Below are 14,671 nucleotides of genomic sequence, written 5' to 3' on the forward strand. Positions count from 1 at the left end.
GAGGAGCGGACATAATATGGTAACATGTTTGAGGTCAGTTGTTGATGTAACAACAGATACCTGGCAGTCATATTTATTTTACAAAAGATGTACAAGATGTGGAAATTTGGGATGCTCTTAATTGATGCAGCAAAAACAGGTCTGCTTTAGGAAGATTACTGTGATTGTGAGGTGAATAGAAATGAGAGAATTGAAATGCACACTCACACATGGCTCTGTCTGTTTCTCATTCAGTTTCCCAGTGCTGTGTACCTGTGTTCTCATGCACCCAGCAGGGTAGAGGCTTGTTGCTGTCCTAAAAAGATGGTGGGGCTAAGGAACTGCTCCACGTGGGAACCATTGCTATTAAAGGCCTCCAGCATCAAGTCCTGTGCCAATGGCTGCTCGCTGGGCCTCACTGCACACCTCACCTATGCCAATGCTGATATAGAGTCTGTAGAAGGTAGGTAAAATGTTAACACAATTAGTTTTAATAATGATTCCAGCAACAGCCATACTTTGTATCATGAGAAGGAGTTCAAAAGTTTTGGGGTTGAAAGACAAAATCACCTGTCAGCCACTTTAAGATGACCCTCATAACAGCTTTCTGAGTGAAATGACCTCCCAATACATTCAAGGAAATAATTCGTTAAATTTCAAATAATAAAGCTCATAATTGAATTTCTGAATTTTCATGCCTTCATTTCTGTCTTGTTTAACTAAATTTATGCATACAACCCATGTGATTCAGAGGGAATGATGCATTCTAAAAAAGGTCAAGGAATAAGGAATGACCCTTGAGGAACACCACAGAAAATTTAAATTTTAGACGACACACTGTTTTGACAAAAACAGCAATCACATTAGCTAGAAAAAAATATTCAAAAAGAGCAAAGAATTCAATTTTAATGTATGGTTTAAAATAAAAACAAGTTGAAAGTAGGTAGTCAATGGATAAGAATTCACTAACTTCTTCTTGACTATATGGGCACTAAAGTAAACATCATTCATACATTTTGGTTTATGTTAGCATGTTTACATACAGCAATAACAGAGGTAAGTTTGTATCTATTAAATTACAATGGCATAGAGTTTTAATCTAGAAATAGAAAATGTCAGACACTTTTTTGTCCAATTTAATATATTAAAGTCTTAAAAAGTCAGAAATAAAGGCTGTAGGACAGTTAACCTTCATCATGCTCTGACAGTCTCAGTATTTTGGAAGTAAAGTTTTAAATCATTTTCCTGTTCACTGTACGTTTTTGGTCATCTAGGTGTGTTTGTGTACCCTCTTGGAGAACGGGAGGTGGTGGTCGGCTTCGAGGCTGTGATTGCAGGCCGGTTGGTGGGGGTCCAGATCCAGAGTCGGGGGAAGCTAAAGGACTGCTGCTTGGATTGCTGCGCTGGTTCAAGTCTTGAAGGCCACTGTGGGAACGGTCGTGAGTGGGGCTGCTGTGGGGGCGCCACTCTGGACATGCAGTGCACTAACGGTAAACAAAGAAGAATATATGAAAGTATGAATGAAAAAAAATCTATTGTCCAAGCTTTTGTCTTGTTCCATTTGAGTTGATCAGAGAGTGAATTGAACCTAGGTATAAAAATATAATTTGTGATATAATAAATCTCAGATATTGTCAAGCTCCTGTCAAGCTGTTTTAGTCTGTTGTCTGATGCTGTCCTAGTCTCTTTTTAAATATGCATATGGCCCTGGTGTGTTCCCCCAGTGTCCTGTTTTAGCCTCACTCAGCGTTGAGGAGACAGACATGGAAGGAAACTAAATTTGGCTGCATGCCTAATGGTTATTGGCGTTCCCTTGGCACAGATGTATTTCCATTCAACCTGCATAGTGTATGCAGGAAAATGTGGTATCATGCATGCAGAAGAATTTAAATAACACATCTTTTAAAGCAGTGATTCAAGTCGGCTTCCAGGTCCTTGTTTTCACTGTAAACTGAAGATAAAATTCAGACACCTCTCCTGTCCAGTTCCAAATGTCTCATTTGTTTTGTGTTAAAAGTTGATGCTGTGTTTCTGCTTTAGGACATCTCATCCTGGATGAAGACCTGGAGAGAACCACTTTCATTGTGGGCACAGGTGTCATCGGTCCCATGGATATTGTGTCTGTCGTCATAAGCACCACTCTTGAACTCCCTACTTTAGAAAACGGAGCGATACGCATTGTCTACCCCAACTTGCTAACTCCCATTGTGACTGGACAGATGACTCAAAGCAAGAGTGAAAATGGGGGGAAATCTGAAGAAACAGGGTATTTATGTACAAACAGAGATTCACCTAAGATTTTAATTTGTTTGAAGTAATCTTGATGAAACGTTTTACATTATTCAACTAAATGGTCTTAATTGGTGTCTTTCTTAGACCAACCAGCTGTTTCGGTGCAGCCTCAGGGAAACAGGACCGGGCCTTGGACTCCGAGCAGCAGTGTGCTCATGCTATTTTCACAAGTCCAGCTGCAAACCTTGCACCGTATGAACTCAACTTTCAGCTGCTGGTCAGAGGGGCCTGCTTATTGGCTGGTACTGTCTTCCTGCTCAGATATCTTACTTGAAGGATTCTTTGCATAGCCATGGTTAAGTATTTGAATGGGCTATCTTTTCTAAAATGATTGAAGAGGGTGAGAACAGAAATAAATAGGAACATAAAATTAGAAGGGAATAGACTGAGGACTTCATCTTCTCTGTTTGTTTGTTTTTAAAATGAAAAATAGACATATTTAAGTTAATATTCAACGACTAAAGATCTTTATTTTAGAGTATAAAATGACCATTACTCATCAAAAACAGTGCAGTATTACATATGAAAAAGTGCCGCTTGTCTGTTCATATTTCTCCCTGAACTGATTTGTAGGTCTGGAAAGCCCCACTCACGCTCTGAGAGCAGACGCAGACCCTAGCGCCCAAAGTGCCTCTGCCACCTACATCACCTTAGCACAGGAGCATCCGTATGACAGACACATAGAGATCATTCTCCATCTCAGTGGTAAGACTTTACAATCTGTCTCAAGCTTTTTTTTCATACTCTTCTTATTGTGTCTGTTGTTTCTTTTCTATTTTTTTTTTGTTGTTGTTGTTGTTGTTTGATTTTGAAAACTTCCTCCACAGAACCTCACAGCCCTTTGGTCATATTGGAGAGGGGTCGACTCTCATTCAGTCAGTACGAACAGCAGATCTTCTCCCGCCGCGACTTCATCCGTTTCACCCGCAAGGACTCTGAGCCTGAGAGGAAGGTAAGAATCCCCTTTACTTTCACTTTGTCTCACCCTCGTCTCAGACTCTGTTGCTGCATAAAAAGCTGAGGTGCTGACGTTCCTGCCTGCAGCTTGAGTTTGTCAGGAAGCGGTACCACAAAGACATCCTGAACAGCCCCGTCTTGATGCTGAACTTCTGCCCCGACTTGCTGCGTGAGCCCCTGGAGCTTCACAAAGCTACAAGAGAAGTGCTGTTTCTTGTGGATCGGAGTGGCAGCATGAGTGGAACCAACATCCAACGTGTAAAGGTGGAAAAAAACACCAATAACACATTTTGGTTGTCAGATTTAGACTCATAATTCAGTGATCGGTATTCCCTTTTGTTTCTTTCACAGGTAGCCATGGTCCTGGCATTGAAAAGCATCCCTGTTGGCACCATGATCAACATCGTTGGCTTTGGCACCACCATCAAACCTCTGTTCACCTCCAGCAAGCTCTGCACTGATGTGAGCTTTGGACATTAAGTCGTTTGGAACAGACAGTTATCTTAATCGCTCTTGTTTATTAGATTTCCAGGGAAACACATCATGTGTTATTCTCAATCGCACGCAGTCATGGTGCATTTGGGTCCTGTTCCCTGGAAGCAGGTGTTTTTCAAACATGTGGGACCCTCTGTTCTGTGTTGCCTCCTCTCTGCTCAGCCAATAGGTCAGTCTCTTGGGTTGCCTTAGTAGCAGAGTATCAGGTTTGATCCACAGCAGGGCCTGCAAGGACAAACAATCACTGCTTACAGCCCAGACCATATGGTGACCTTTCATGCAATTTCACCAAGGCAGAAGTCTTTTCATCGCCCTCACCTGTGTCAGACCTGTTTGTCTATGGTGTGATTTGAGGTAGTTAAAGCCAGTGTTATTGTGTCTGTGTTTGCTCTCTCTTTATTGGAAATGGAGCAGTTCAATTCTTCACCCTGTCACAGGGTAATTGGGGCATTTGATATCAAACAGCAATTCATCTTGATAACACAGATGATGTTTGCGTAGTCAACGTCATGCAGTAGGACAGGTGTTGTATGATGCCTGCCTCTCTCACCTTTCTGTTCTGGATATCCCTTCCTGCGTTCATACAGGTCACTCTGATGCAGGCTCGTGAGTATGTTCAGAGGATGAGAGCTGACATGCGAGGTACTAACCTGCTAGGGGCGCTGTCCTGGGTGTACCAACAGCCCATGCAGCGTTCATTCCCTCGCCAGGTCTTCATCATCACAGATGGATCCATCAGCAATGTGGCCAAAGTGCTGGAGCTGGTCCGCAGAAACACATGTGCCGGCAGGTAATTCATAAGATTCAAGATTAAAGATACTTTGCTGACATGTGGACACTGTCGACTGGAATTAGTTTCAGTAGGCGTCACGCACTGACAGCACTCACACACACATTAACAATGAAGACATTTTAAAAAAAGATTTAAAAAATCCACCTGATATCTAAACAGTATAATGAAAGGTGGTCAGCTAATAAGATTAACTAAACCACAAAAATAAATATGACGCTTGTTGCAAAATTTAGCAAAAGTAAGATACAATAGAATTGCCCCTAAATAGAAAATAAATAAATACGTTCTGTGCATAATAAATAGTACCAAACTGAATAAAAGCTATCTTTGACTACTGAATTAAAGTGATACTAAAAGTGCTTTAAACTGGTTCAAGTCCTGTCTCGAGGGCAGGACTTTCTTTGTTGAAATTGGTAACTGTGTCTCACACCAAATGACCCTGACCTGTGGGGTTCCCCAGGGTTCAATCCTGGGACCTCTATTGTTTAATTTGTACATGGCCCCATTGGGTCAGTTAATACGCAGCTATAACATGTCCTAACACAGCTATGCTGATGACACTCAGATCTACATGTCAATGACGGCAGGCGAACATGAGCCTGTATATTCACTCTGTCGCTGCGTCGAACAGATCAGTGTGTGGATGCAGAACAATTTCCTCCAGCTGAACTCAGATAAAACTGCAACCATTGTCTGTGGCCCACAGAAACAAAGAGAAAGTGTTATCAGTCACCTTCAGACTCTCTCCAAATGTGAGTAACCAGGTTAGAAATCTAGGGGCGATATTGGACTCAGACCTGAGCTTTATCAGCCACATCAAATCAATAACATCAGCGGCTTTTTACCATCTCAAAAACATTGCCAGGATTAAAGGAATAGTGTCCAAACCTGAATTAGAAAGACTTATCCATGTGTTAGTCTCCAGCAGGTTAGATTACTGTAACAGCCTGCTCACTGGACTCTCTAAACCAGCTGTAAGACAGCTGCAGTACATCCAGAACGCTGCTGCTCGGGTCCAACAACTGAAAGTATTTTATCTGCTCTCTTCTCTTTTAATTGAATTAATCATTTTAATGTTTAATGGTATGATTTTATGCAATGATTTTATTTTGCCTATTTTTATTTTATTTTATTTTAGCTGTAAAGCACTTTGAATTGCCTTGTGTATGGCTTTAATGCATCTCAGTCTTTTTAGTGAGCAAGTTTGTGCAAAGGTATTAGAAGATATAAATATTAAACATGGAAAAAAGTAATTTTGAAAGATATTTACAGTGCACCCAGTGTGTGGAAGAACATTAAATCACTGAGGTTGAGTTGGAGTCACATCAAGTGCAGGCAAAGTGAGGTGATAGACGCAGCAGAGACATGATGTAGGAAAAGAAAGAAAGAGGGTCACAGGTGAACTGTCATCTTTAAGGATTCAGACAAAAGCTCTGTGGAAGAAATAAAGACTATAACAGGCTGAGGTATTTTTCAGCCCCGCCCAGTAATCCTGTTAAGTGCTCTCCTCTGCAGTACGAGCCACACCCCTCCAGTTTCTCTCAGACCTTTCAGCGATGCCCAATAACTCCATTTATGCCTCATTAGTATTCCTCTGTCAGAGTGACTTCTCCACTATACTTTGCCTGTCCCTCTCCACAGTTTTTACATATTTTTTCTTTGTTCTCTCTCACTGCATCTCACTTCAGTGAATTGAATATCAGACTTGGAAAAATAAGCAAAATTGTTTTGTTTATCATTTTAATCAGATAGATCCATTGGTTTAAAAACAGAACCTTAAGATCTCAGACTTCTCAGTTGTTCTGCTCCCCTGCTCTTTTCAAACTCTCAATTAGCCAAATGGCATGCGATCCCTCTGAGAGCTCAAATAACAGTTCTGTCTGTTTTGATGACACCCAATTTGCTCTTCTCTGAGACAAATTGATGCCTTTGTTTGCCATTAGGATTCCACAAATAGATACAAACATGAGTCTGAGTTGATAATTGATTTGTCCAGACAGGAAAACCAAGTGACTTAGCAGTTTCTGCAGAACAACACCTCATTGCAATACTGAGACGGACGATCATTTTCACACAGTAACTGCAGTGTCTGCCTGGGGAATATGCTAACAAACTGGCCTCTGTTTTGTTTCACCTCGGAAGATGCTTTGGTCTGGGTCTGGGTCCCCGAGCCTGCAGGAGACTCCTGCAGGGCGTTGCCAAACTGACTGGAGGGACAACAGAGTTCTTGGATGATGAAGAAAGACTCCAGCCCAAGGTAAGCAGAAAGGCAGCACTGCCACCTACTGGAGGTAATGGAAATTGTCAAACAGCTGTAAACACCAATACCTGCCTTGAGCAGTATTGTACAAGTACTTTTGACGGGCTTTTGGGGACACTTTGGTTCTTACAAGAGATGTTTGATACCACTTTTTTTCAGACTGATACCAGAACGAGTACTTCTTCTTGAGTACTCACCAATACCGAGTACTAATACTATTACTGGGTGGGCCAGAAAGATTTACCCATTGTATTTCTCTATTTTATTTGCCTAGGTTTTGTCCTAGAAATTAAATTGTGGATATTTTCTCTTTAGAGGCATAGCTTTTGATGTACCTGAGTTCATTTGTTTACTCCCAATGATTGTCAAGTATGGCATCGAAGGGTAGGCAGGACCAGATTGTGGCCTTGAAGGAGGCTGGACTGACAACAATGCAAATCATGAAAAAGGTGAATGTTTGTTGTAAGACCGTCTACAATGTCATGAAACGGTACAAGGAGACTGGCAATACCACCAGCAGGCCAATCCCTGGAAGAAAACGTTCAGTCCAGACCAAAAGGGTTGTTGAGATGGTGATGAAGAGGATCCAAAGGAATCCTCGCAGGAGCATGAGGGCAACAGCAAAGGAAGTGAACATCTCAAGAATTTCACTGAGAAGAATTGTCAAACAGGATCTCAGACTGAAAGCACTAAAAATGAAACACAGACAACGGATTTCAGCCGCTTCTAAGAAATAAACAGCTTGACAGGGGGAAAATGATGCTGCAGGAGATCCAGAGTGCCGCAGACAAAGTCCTGGTTTGGTCTGATGAGAAGATCTTCACCGTTCAGGCAGTGGTCGATCCTCAGAATGACAGGGTTTATGCACATAGTGCACAGCACCTACCCGAAGGCTGCAGAACTCGTTTCGTGGTCAGAAGCAGCTGGAGTCATGGTGTGGGCTGCTGTTGCATCTGATGGCTCAAAGTCTCCTTTGGTCTTCATTCAGGAGGGTGTAAAAGTGAACAGCCAGGTGTACATTCAAATGCTTGAAGAAAAAGTGTTGTCTTGGTGTACCAATGAGTTTGGAAACCAGTTTGTCTTTACACAAGATGGTGCACCAGCACCAGACCTCAATCCAATGGACTTTGGGATCTGGTCTATCTTGAAGAGGGAGGTCTTGAGAGTATCTCACAGCAGTGTCACCACTTTGAAGACAGCTCTGATGAAGTCATGGTCAAAACTTGATGTAGAGACAGTGTGGCGTTCATGCCATGTAAATCTTTTTCATGACAGAGAATGAAGTATAGAAACTGTTTTCAATGTTTGTTATGTTTGTCTGCAAGCGTCTTTGGAAAGTGCGGAAAAACCGATGGGTCAATCTTTCGGGCCCACCTTGTAGTAGCCTACTTTTGATACATAAAATTTGAATTAACAGTGATAGATCATTTGTTCAAAGACAGCACAGTCACTCTGACATTAAGTCCAGATATTCCCCCATACCCAGTTTTTATCTAAAGGAGTCGAATTGGTAGTTGTATCTAAAGGTATTTTAATTTTTTTTTTTATTTAAAGTATTTCACAATATATTGAATCAAGAAACAGAGGACTTCTTCCACCACTGCCCACTTGGTAGTTGTAAATATTGTTTCCATTTTCCTCCCCAGTTAATCAAGACTCTGAAAAAGGCTTTTGAACCTGTGCTGACTGATGTTCGGATTGACTGGTACCTACCAGAAAACATGGAGGCTTTTCTTTCCCCTAATGAAATCCCTCCACTCTACCCTGGAAATCGGCTGATTGGATACTGCACCCTCTATGACATGACTAATTTCAAAACAAAAAAGACAGAGGTACACATCATGTTATGCTTTAAACGTACTTGTGTGAATGTCTGTATGTAAAAACATCTCTCACAGAGATTTTAATTCTCACAGTCTCGAGGAAGAGGCTGTAAAGGAGTTCATCGAGGCTCCACGGGCTCAGTTTTTGGCCAATCAAACGATGAGCTTTCACCTCCTCCTGCCTCTGAGTTAATGCCTGTGGTGACTTGTGCTGATGGCACTGACTTGGAGGAAGCCCTGAGAGAGATTTCCAGAGAAATCTCCTCTGAGTTCTCCTGCGCCAGAGACACAGATCCTGGCACGAGTCCAGGTGAGTCAATAAATCAGTGGATAGTGTATCCAACAGATTTATACACTGGTCATCTCATGCTACAGCAGCTAACATTTCACTATGATCTGTTTAGGTGTGGAGCTGGACTGGTCCAGTGACGTGAGGAAGAGGATTCAGCAGAGCTCTTACATCCAGGAGCAGTATGTCCTCACCCGCTGCTCCCTCAGCACAGAGCCTACAAACTCTGTGGCCAGTCTACAAACACAGTCACAGTCACACATGCACGCCTCATCTCATTCAGACTCCACAGTCGGGGTGTTTCTTCCCGACCCTCACTCCTCGGGTTCAGTGCTGGATACAGGGTCTCTACCTCAAGGCCTCGAGAAGATGCCTTCACCAGAACCCAGATCGTCGCTGTCTCGCTGGGCTGACTCTGCGTGGCAGCAAAACCTCTCAGTGGAAGCGCCTGATAGTGGAGCGAAAAAGGTCAGAAATGAAACATGACACAAAAACAGAACAAAAACTAAAAAAGCAGTCAGAGAGTGCAGACCTCCAAGTATATTGTGATTGTCACCAACACTTTAGTCCTACTTTAATGTTATACTCCCTTGCTGCAGACTGTCTGCTACTATTTGGTGTTAGCTGCAGGTTTGTACCATAATTTGTTACCTGACAGTGTTGAAAATTACGATGACCCAGCACATATTACATATTCCAGATTTTAGTATCCAGAATATTTCCAGGATCTGGATCGTACTTTCACATCTGTCAGAAATTATGGTGACCTTGTCTTTTATTGTTTTACAAAGCAATCTGACCATTTATGGTGGAGTTATATACACATATGGTGAAAATGGCCCTATCTCACAATGATAAAGAATCCTTTAAAAAATCCTGGGTCCAGATGGTGATCCAGATCACCTCCAACATTTAATCACTTCTTCCTTATCCTATTTTGAACATTTCCTGAAAATGTCAACAAGCTCTGTTAGTTTTTGATTTATGTTGTTCACAGACAACCAACAAACAGACAAACTCCCAAAAACATAACCTCCTTGCTTGAGGTAAAAAGATTAGCGCATCATCTTTTTCTTTTGACACAAACTATTTTGTGACAAGTTTTTTATTAAAACGATGGGAGAAATCTATGAGAGAAAAATATAAGAAATTGATTAATCTATTAATGCGGTTAACCTGAAGAGACAAAAGACCCAAGGTGATATGGGTTATAAAATAAAACAAACTTCAAGCTCTCTAGATTACTTGGGTCAAAGTTTGATTGTTCATGGCAAACAGGTGAGATACTTGCACCTGCACAGGGAGCAGTATGATGGAGACTGGAAAAGACAAATCTTAGGACTCATGACTGACAAGGGCTCTAAAATGATTCACATGTAGGGCAGTGAAGCAGAGGACGCTGCTCTCTATTTCTCCATAGGGTCCATAATCTCATGCAAAGAAACAAATTGTCAGTCTAACCTAATTTTTCCCTCCTGTGCACCCAGGGTGGGCAGCTAGATGAAGCTGAAGAAGCTCGTAGAAGACACAAAGCACTAGCCCGCTCCACCATGGCAGCTCGGAGTTTCTCGTCCCCACAGGGGGAGCTGGAGATGCATCGCCTGAGGAGAGCTCTGGAGAGGGTCTCCTTTGACCAGACTCTGGGAGGGAGGCTGGAGGAAAGCGATGGAGAGGCAAAGCCCCAAGCAAGAGCCTCACTGTCCCGCAGAAGCCTCACTGACTCCAGTAAGCTGCAGCACCACGACAAGAAGAGCTGTTTTTTTTTCACACCTTGATTAGATTTCTCTTCCTCTCTTTGTCACTTAGATGGACTCTTGTTCCCAGCTTCTCCTCTGGACTGGGACAGCTTCACAGACCCAGAGTACCTCTTTACTGCTGCACCATCTGAGGATCCCCCACTAGGTCAGTGCCGCTCGTTCATTCATGGCATGCTGAGTGGCAAACCTGTGTCCTGGGAGGTTTCTGTAGACTTGGGGCACCTCTGGACCTCTGAAGGCCAGGAGACGCCAGAGTCTGAGGGAGGCCAAGGAGGAGGGGAGGAAGGGAAAGAAGGTGAACCATGGGAGGAGATCATCCACCAGCTGACTGCGCGCTCAGTTATACGGGACTTTGAGAAGATGGCGGAAAAGGAGGGGGATGTGAGGCACGGTGAGGCTGAGCTGATTCAAACAAACCCAGTGACTTATTCTCTGTTTTCTCTAAGTTATATTGGCTAACACTTTCATTACACGTGTTGTTTCTCAGGGTCAGCTAAGCGATACCGCACAAAGGCAATCCAGACGAGTAAGCATTGCAACATCATCTGCATGTACACAGCCTTCACTACCACAGACAAAAACCCCAACAAAGGTCTGCAAGAGGATATGGACATCCAAAACACAGGTGTGGCTTTCAACCAAAAAAACTATGTTTCAAGTATGGACATGGGTAATTTTTTCCACCGTTTGTCATAACTCATCCTGTTTCTCTTTGTCTGTGTATGCTCATGGGTGTAGGGATGCATATAGGGGACAGCCAGAGCTCTCAGTCAGGCAGTCGCAGGCAGAGGCCCTACTCTGTTGGTTTGGGCAGACAGCGCAGCTGCAGAGATGGTGAAGAGGCTGAAGACACCTTAAACTCAACAGGTAGACACACTGATTGATACCAGCACTAATATCTGTTCACACTGTATCTTCATCATCAGTCTTTGTATCCTTTAGACAGAGATGACACACCTGCCTCACCCTGCAGCCTTACATCCTGGGACTCCAGTAAGTATTTCCTGTCGGCTCAATACTTGAAACCAATGAATTACAGTTTAGTTTAGAGGTGACAGAAAACTGTCCAGATTCTGTCTGTGCAATGGGAAAAGAAGCAAAGGGGCACTCCTTGTTTGAATCCCACTCATAAGCATCACGTGAGGTCGTGGAGTCATTTAACCCCTTGATACCCTGTCAGGTCTAGATGCAGCTGAAGCAACCTTTGTATCTCATTTACCTATTGATTTATATTCTACACAAACCAAAGATGGTATCAGATCCACTGTGTCACAATATATTGGTCAGGGGATGAACTTCTCATGTCTATGTATATAATATAACTTAGTTATAACTATCATGCACTATACTCAAATGTACAATCTCCACTTAATTTATCAGTAAGAAAGCAAAAACACATAAAAAATATACATTTTTTGATAATTGCTAATTAATTCAGGCAGTAAGGGGTTAAAACTACACAATTTATGCATTTTTAAAAAAGATTTATCTCTCCACTTCCTTTCAGAGGAAGTGTCTAGATATCCACATTAATCATGTAGAAACTACACCATGAAAAGGGACACACATCTTCATTTAGCCTGTCTATGATTCTTTATTTGTATGGCTCCAGTTTATAACAACAGTTATCTCAAGACACTTAGCAAAAAAAGGAAGTCTAGATTGTTCTCTTTGCCACAGGTGACGCCTGTATTAAGACGAGAGAAGACTTCCCTTTGCTGACACAATAACGTTTTCTTGTCTTGCTACTGTTTCAGATGTAGGGGGCAGTCTGTACTCTGCTACAGCCCCAACAATAGCAGGAGCCCTGTGCACCCGTTCACAGAGATCCATCGAGAGCAAGTCAATGGAGAGCTTCTTTGGCAACAGGTAAAATTGTAAAGCTGATGAGAAAGTTGCAATTTTAAAGAAATAAAGAAAATGTTCCATGAAAGAATTGAAACTATAAACACTTTAAGGTCGCACCTTTTTTTCCTCTTTATTCCAGGTTTCCTCTAGGCAGACTCAGGTCCTCGATTTCATCAGGAAAGCAGGTTCCTCTGAAGTCTCACTGTCTGTCAGCAGAGAATGAGAAACCACCTGAAACTGAAACTCCTGACTACCTGCCTCTGGTGAGCTGCAGAAACACCTCAAACATCCTAACTTTACTGGACATGTGTGAAATCTCATGTGATGATTTGTGTTTTTGGTGTTCGATCAGGTGCGTCTGCAGCTGGCTTCAGGAGCTTTTCTCCTGACAGAGATCTACTCCGACTGTGTTCAGATCCCCCTGGACCGCCTGAAGAGAGCATCACCCTACAGCCTCCACAGACGCAGCCTCAGCCCGCCCTTCCGCTGCACGTCTCCCAGTGCCCCGTCATTATCCACCTCCACCAAGCCTCCTGGTGGTCTAACCAGTCACCACGTTACCTTTTCTCCTTCTTCCTTCTCCCTCGCTAAACCAACTGCACCTCCTTTTCACCACACTCCAGATGACACTCCCCTTATGCTCGAACCGAGGCTTCGCCGCAGACACTTGTCTGACCGGGACCCTGTCACTTCACCCCCTGACCTGCCGAGCTCAGAGGAGGGCTCTCTTGAGTTAATAGTTGGCCCCTATCAGAGCCAGAATCATGGCCAGGCAGATAGCGGCCGTGGATCAGAGACAGATGTATATGAAGGCTCTTCATTAGAGCCCGCTGACCTCCAGGAAAGCAGCCAGTTGGCTCAAGAAGACCTGGAGGGCTCGAGCTGGGCCACTGCTGTAGCTCTAGCCTGGCTGGAGCATCGCTGTGCTGGCTACTTCATGGAGTGGGAGCTGGTGGCGGCGAAAGCAGACTTCTGGCTGCGCTGTCAGGAGCTGCCCGATGGAGTGGACCTGGCAGGGCTGAAGGGAGCTGCCAGACAGCTGTTCCTGCTGCTGCGCCACTGGGACGAGAACATCAAGCTCAACATGCTGTGCTACAACCCTAACAACATGTGAGGCTGTGACTTCTGAGGACTCTGAGCCAGGTCTAATGGTTCGCTTAATCATGACTTACCACTGATTTGACTTCTAAAACCAGATCTGTGTTGAATCTATGCAGAGCCTTGCTAAGGGACTGAAACATCAATAATCTGGGTCAATCCAGCAGCTTCTGTTCTTAGATTCTCACAAGCAAATCATTTTGAGTTGACTTCAAATTATTCTGTTGTATGACTTTGTCGTAATGTTTGTCTCAAAACAGCCCCATCATATTGTAGTCACATGACAACAGAAGAGGCTCCTATTTGATGAGGCTGAAGCGAGCAGCCATGTAGAGTTCCACACTGTTGCATCAACCTGGTTGTACATGGTTAGATAGGGAAGGTTGCACAGGGGATAAAGGATGCTGGGAAAATGCAATAAGATGGCTGCACATTAAAGTCTACTGCACCATCCTTTGATTAACAGAAGAGGTGACAGGAGAGTTTTTTTTAAGTGTGGGATCATATCCAGTTCCAGGTTTCCACTTAGCACAGTTAAGACTTTTATTTCAGCCAAAGAGGTCTTTTTGTTCTTCATGTCTAAACATGATTTTATGTTTGCTTTTCCAGCTCCCATCCACTGTAACTAGCCACGAACCAACGTCAAGGGCCAAGATTTAACGACATTCCTGGTACAGATTTTGCCCCATCTAGAACATAAACATTTTTAAGATTCGTCCAGGCTTTTAAAAATCGTAAACTAACAAAAGCCAGGCTACAGAAGCAGCACCTTGAAAATGAAAGTAAATCCTGTTTGAATGATGGTGTACTTCAACCCAGCACCAGGTTTGAGGTTATATTTAATAATACATATGAAATATTTTATATATGCACCAAGACGACCATTGACATGGCAAATACCAAGTGACCTTTACGATGAAAAAGCTTTATGCAATCACATTAATGACTGTATGGATGTTTGGAGTCTGTATGTCGTCAGTGTATTGTCTCACCCTGCCAAATGTATAATCAGTCAGTGTTAAAAGTGAATGATACTGATTATCAGAATGATTGTTTGAAAAAATAAAACCTTAAAGTGAT

General features: G+C 42.9%; 1 protein-coding gene across 1 annotated transcript; it reads left to right on the forward strand.

The window, feature by feature from the left end:
- The first annotated feature begins 303 nt into the window (after positions 1-303).
- Positions 304-14,659, forward strand: vwa5b2 (von Willebrand factor A domain containing 5B2). Its single transcript, XM_074688675.1, has 21 exons — positions 304-442; positions 1,254-1,469; positions 2,020-2,245; positions 2,356-2,513; positions 2,845-2,976; positions 3,099-3,223; positions 3,316-3,492; positions 3,580-3,690; positions 4,311-4,513; positions 6,659-6,773; positions 8,423-8,608; positions 8,693-8,909; positions 9,004-9,356; positions 10,376-10,613; positions 10,695-11,036; positions 11,133-11,270; positions 11,384-11,512; positions 11,588-11,638; positions 12,403-12,514; positions 12,633-12,756; positions 12,846-14,659. The coding sequence occupies exons 1-21, from the start codon at positions 304-306 to the stop codon at positions 13,605-13,607; spliced, it is 4,254 nt and encodes a 1,417-aa protein (XP_074544776.1). The 3' UTR covers positions 13,608-14,659.
- The last annotated feature ends 12 nt before the right edge of the window (positions 14,660-14,671 follow it).

Source organism: Halichoeres trimaculatus, unplaced genomic scaffold (assembly GCF_033239565.1).
Source record: "Halichoeres trimaculatus isolate MK-OKI-2021-1 unplaced genomic scaffold, fHalTri1.1 fHalTri1_scaffold_15, whole genome shotgun sequence".
In the NCBI taxonomy this organism is placed as follows: Eukaryota; Metazoa; Chordata; class Actinopteri; order Labriformes; family Labridae; genus Halichoeres; species Halichoeres trimaculatus.

Excerpts from the sequence above, each read along its gene's own strand:
- vwa5b2 (XM_074688675.1), top strand. The coding sequence starts at position 304 with ATGGTGGGGCTAAGGAACTGCTCCACGTGGGAACCATTGCTATTAAAG. Across the intron at positions 3,224-3,315 it reads ACTCTGAGCCTGAGAGGAAG|CTTGAGTTTGTCAGGAAGCG; the intron begins GTAAGAATCCCC and ends TCCTGCCTGCAG. Across the intron at positions 3,493-3,579 it reads CCAACATCCAACGTGTAAAG|GTAGCCATGGTCCTGGCATT; the intron begins GTGGAAAAAAAC and ends TTTCTTTCACAG.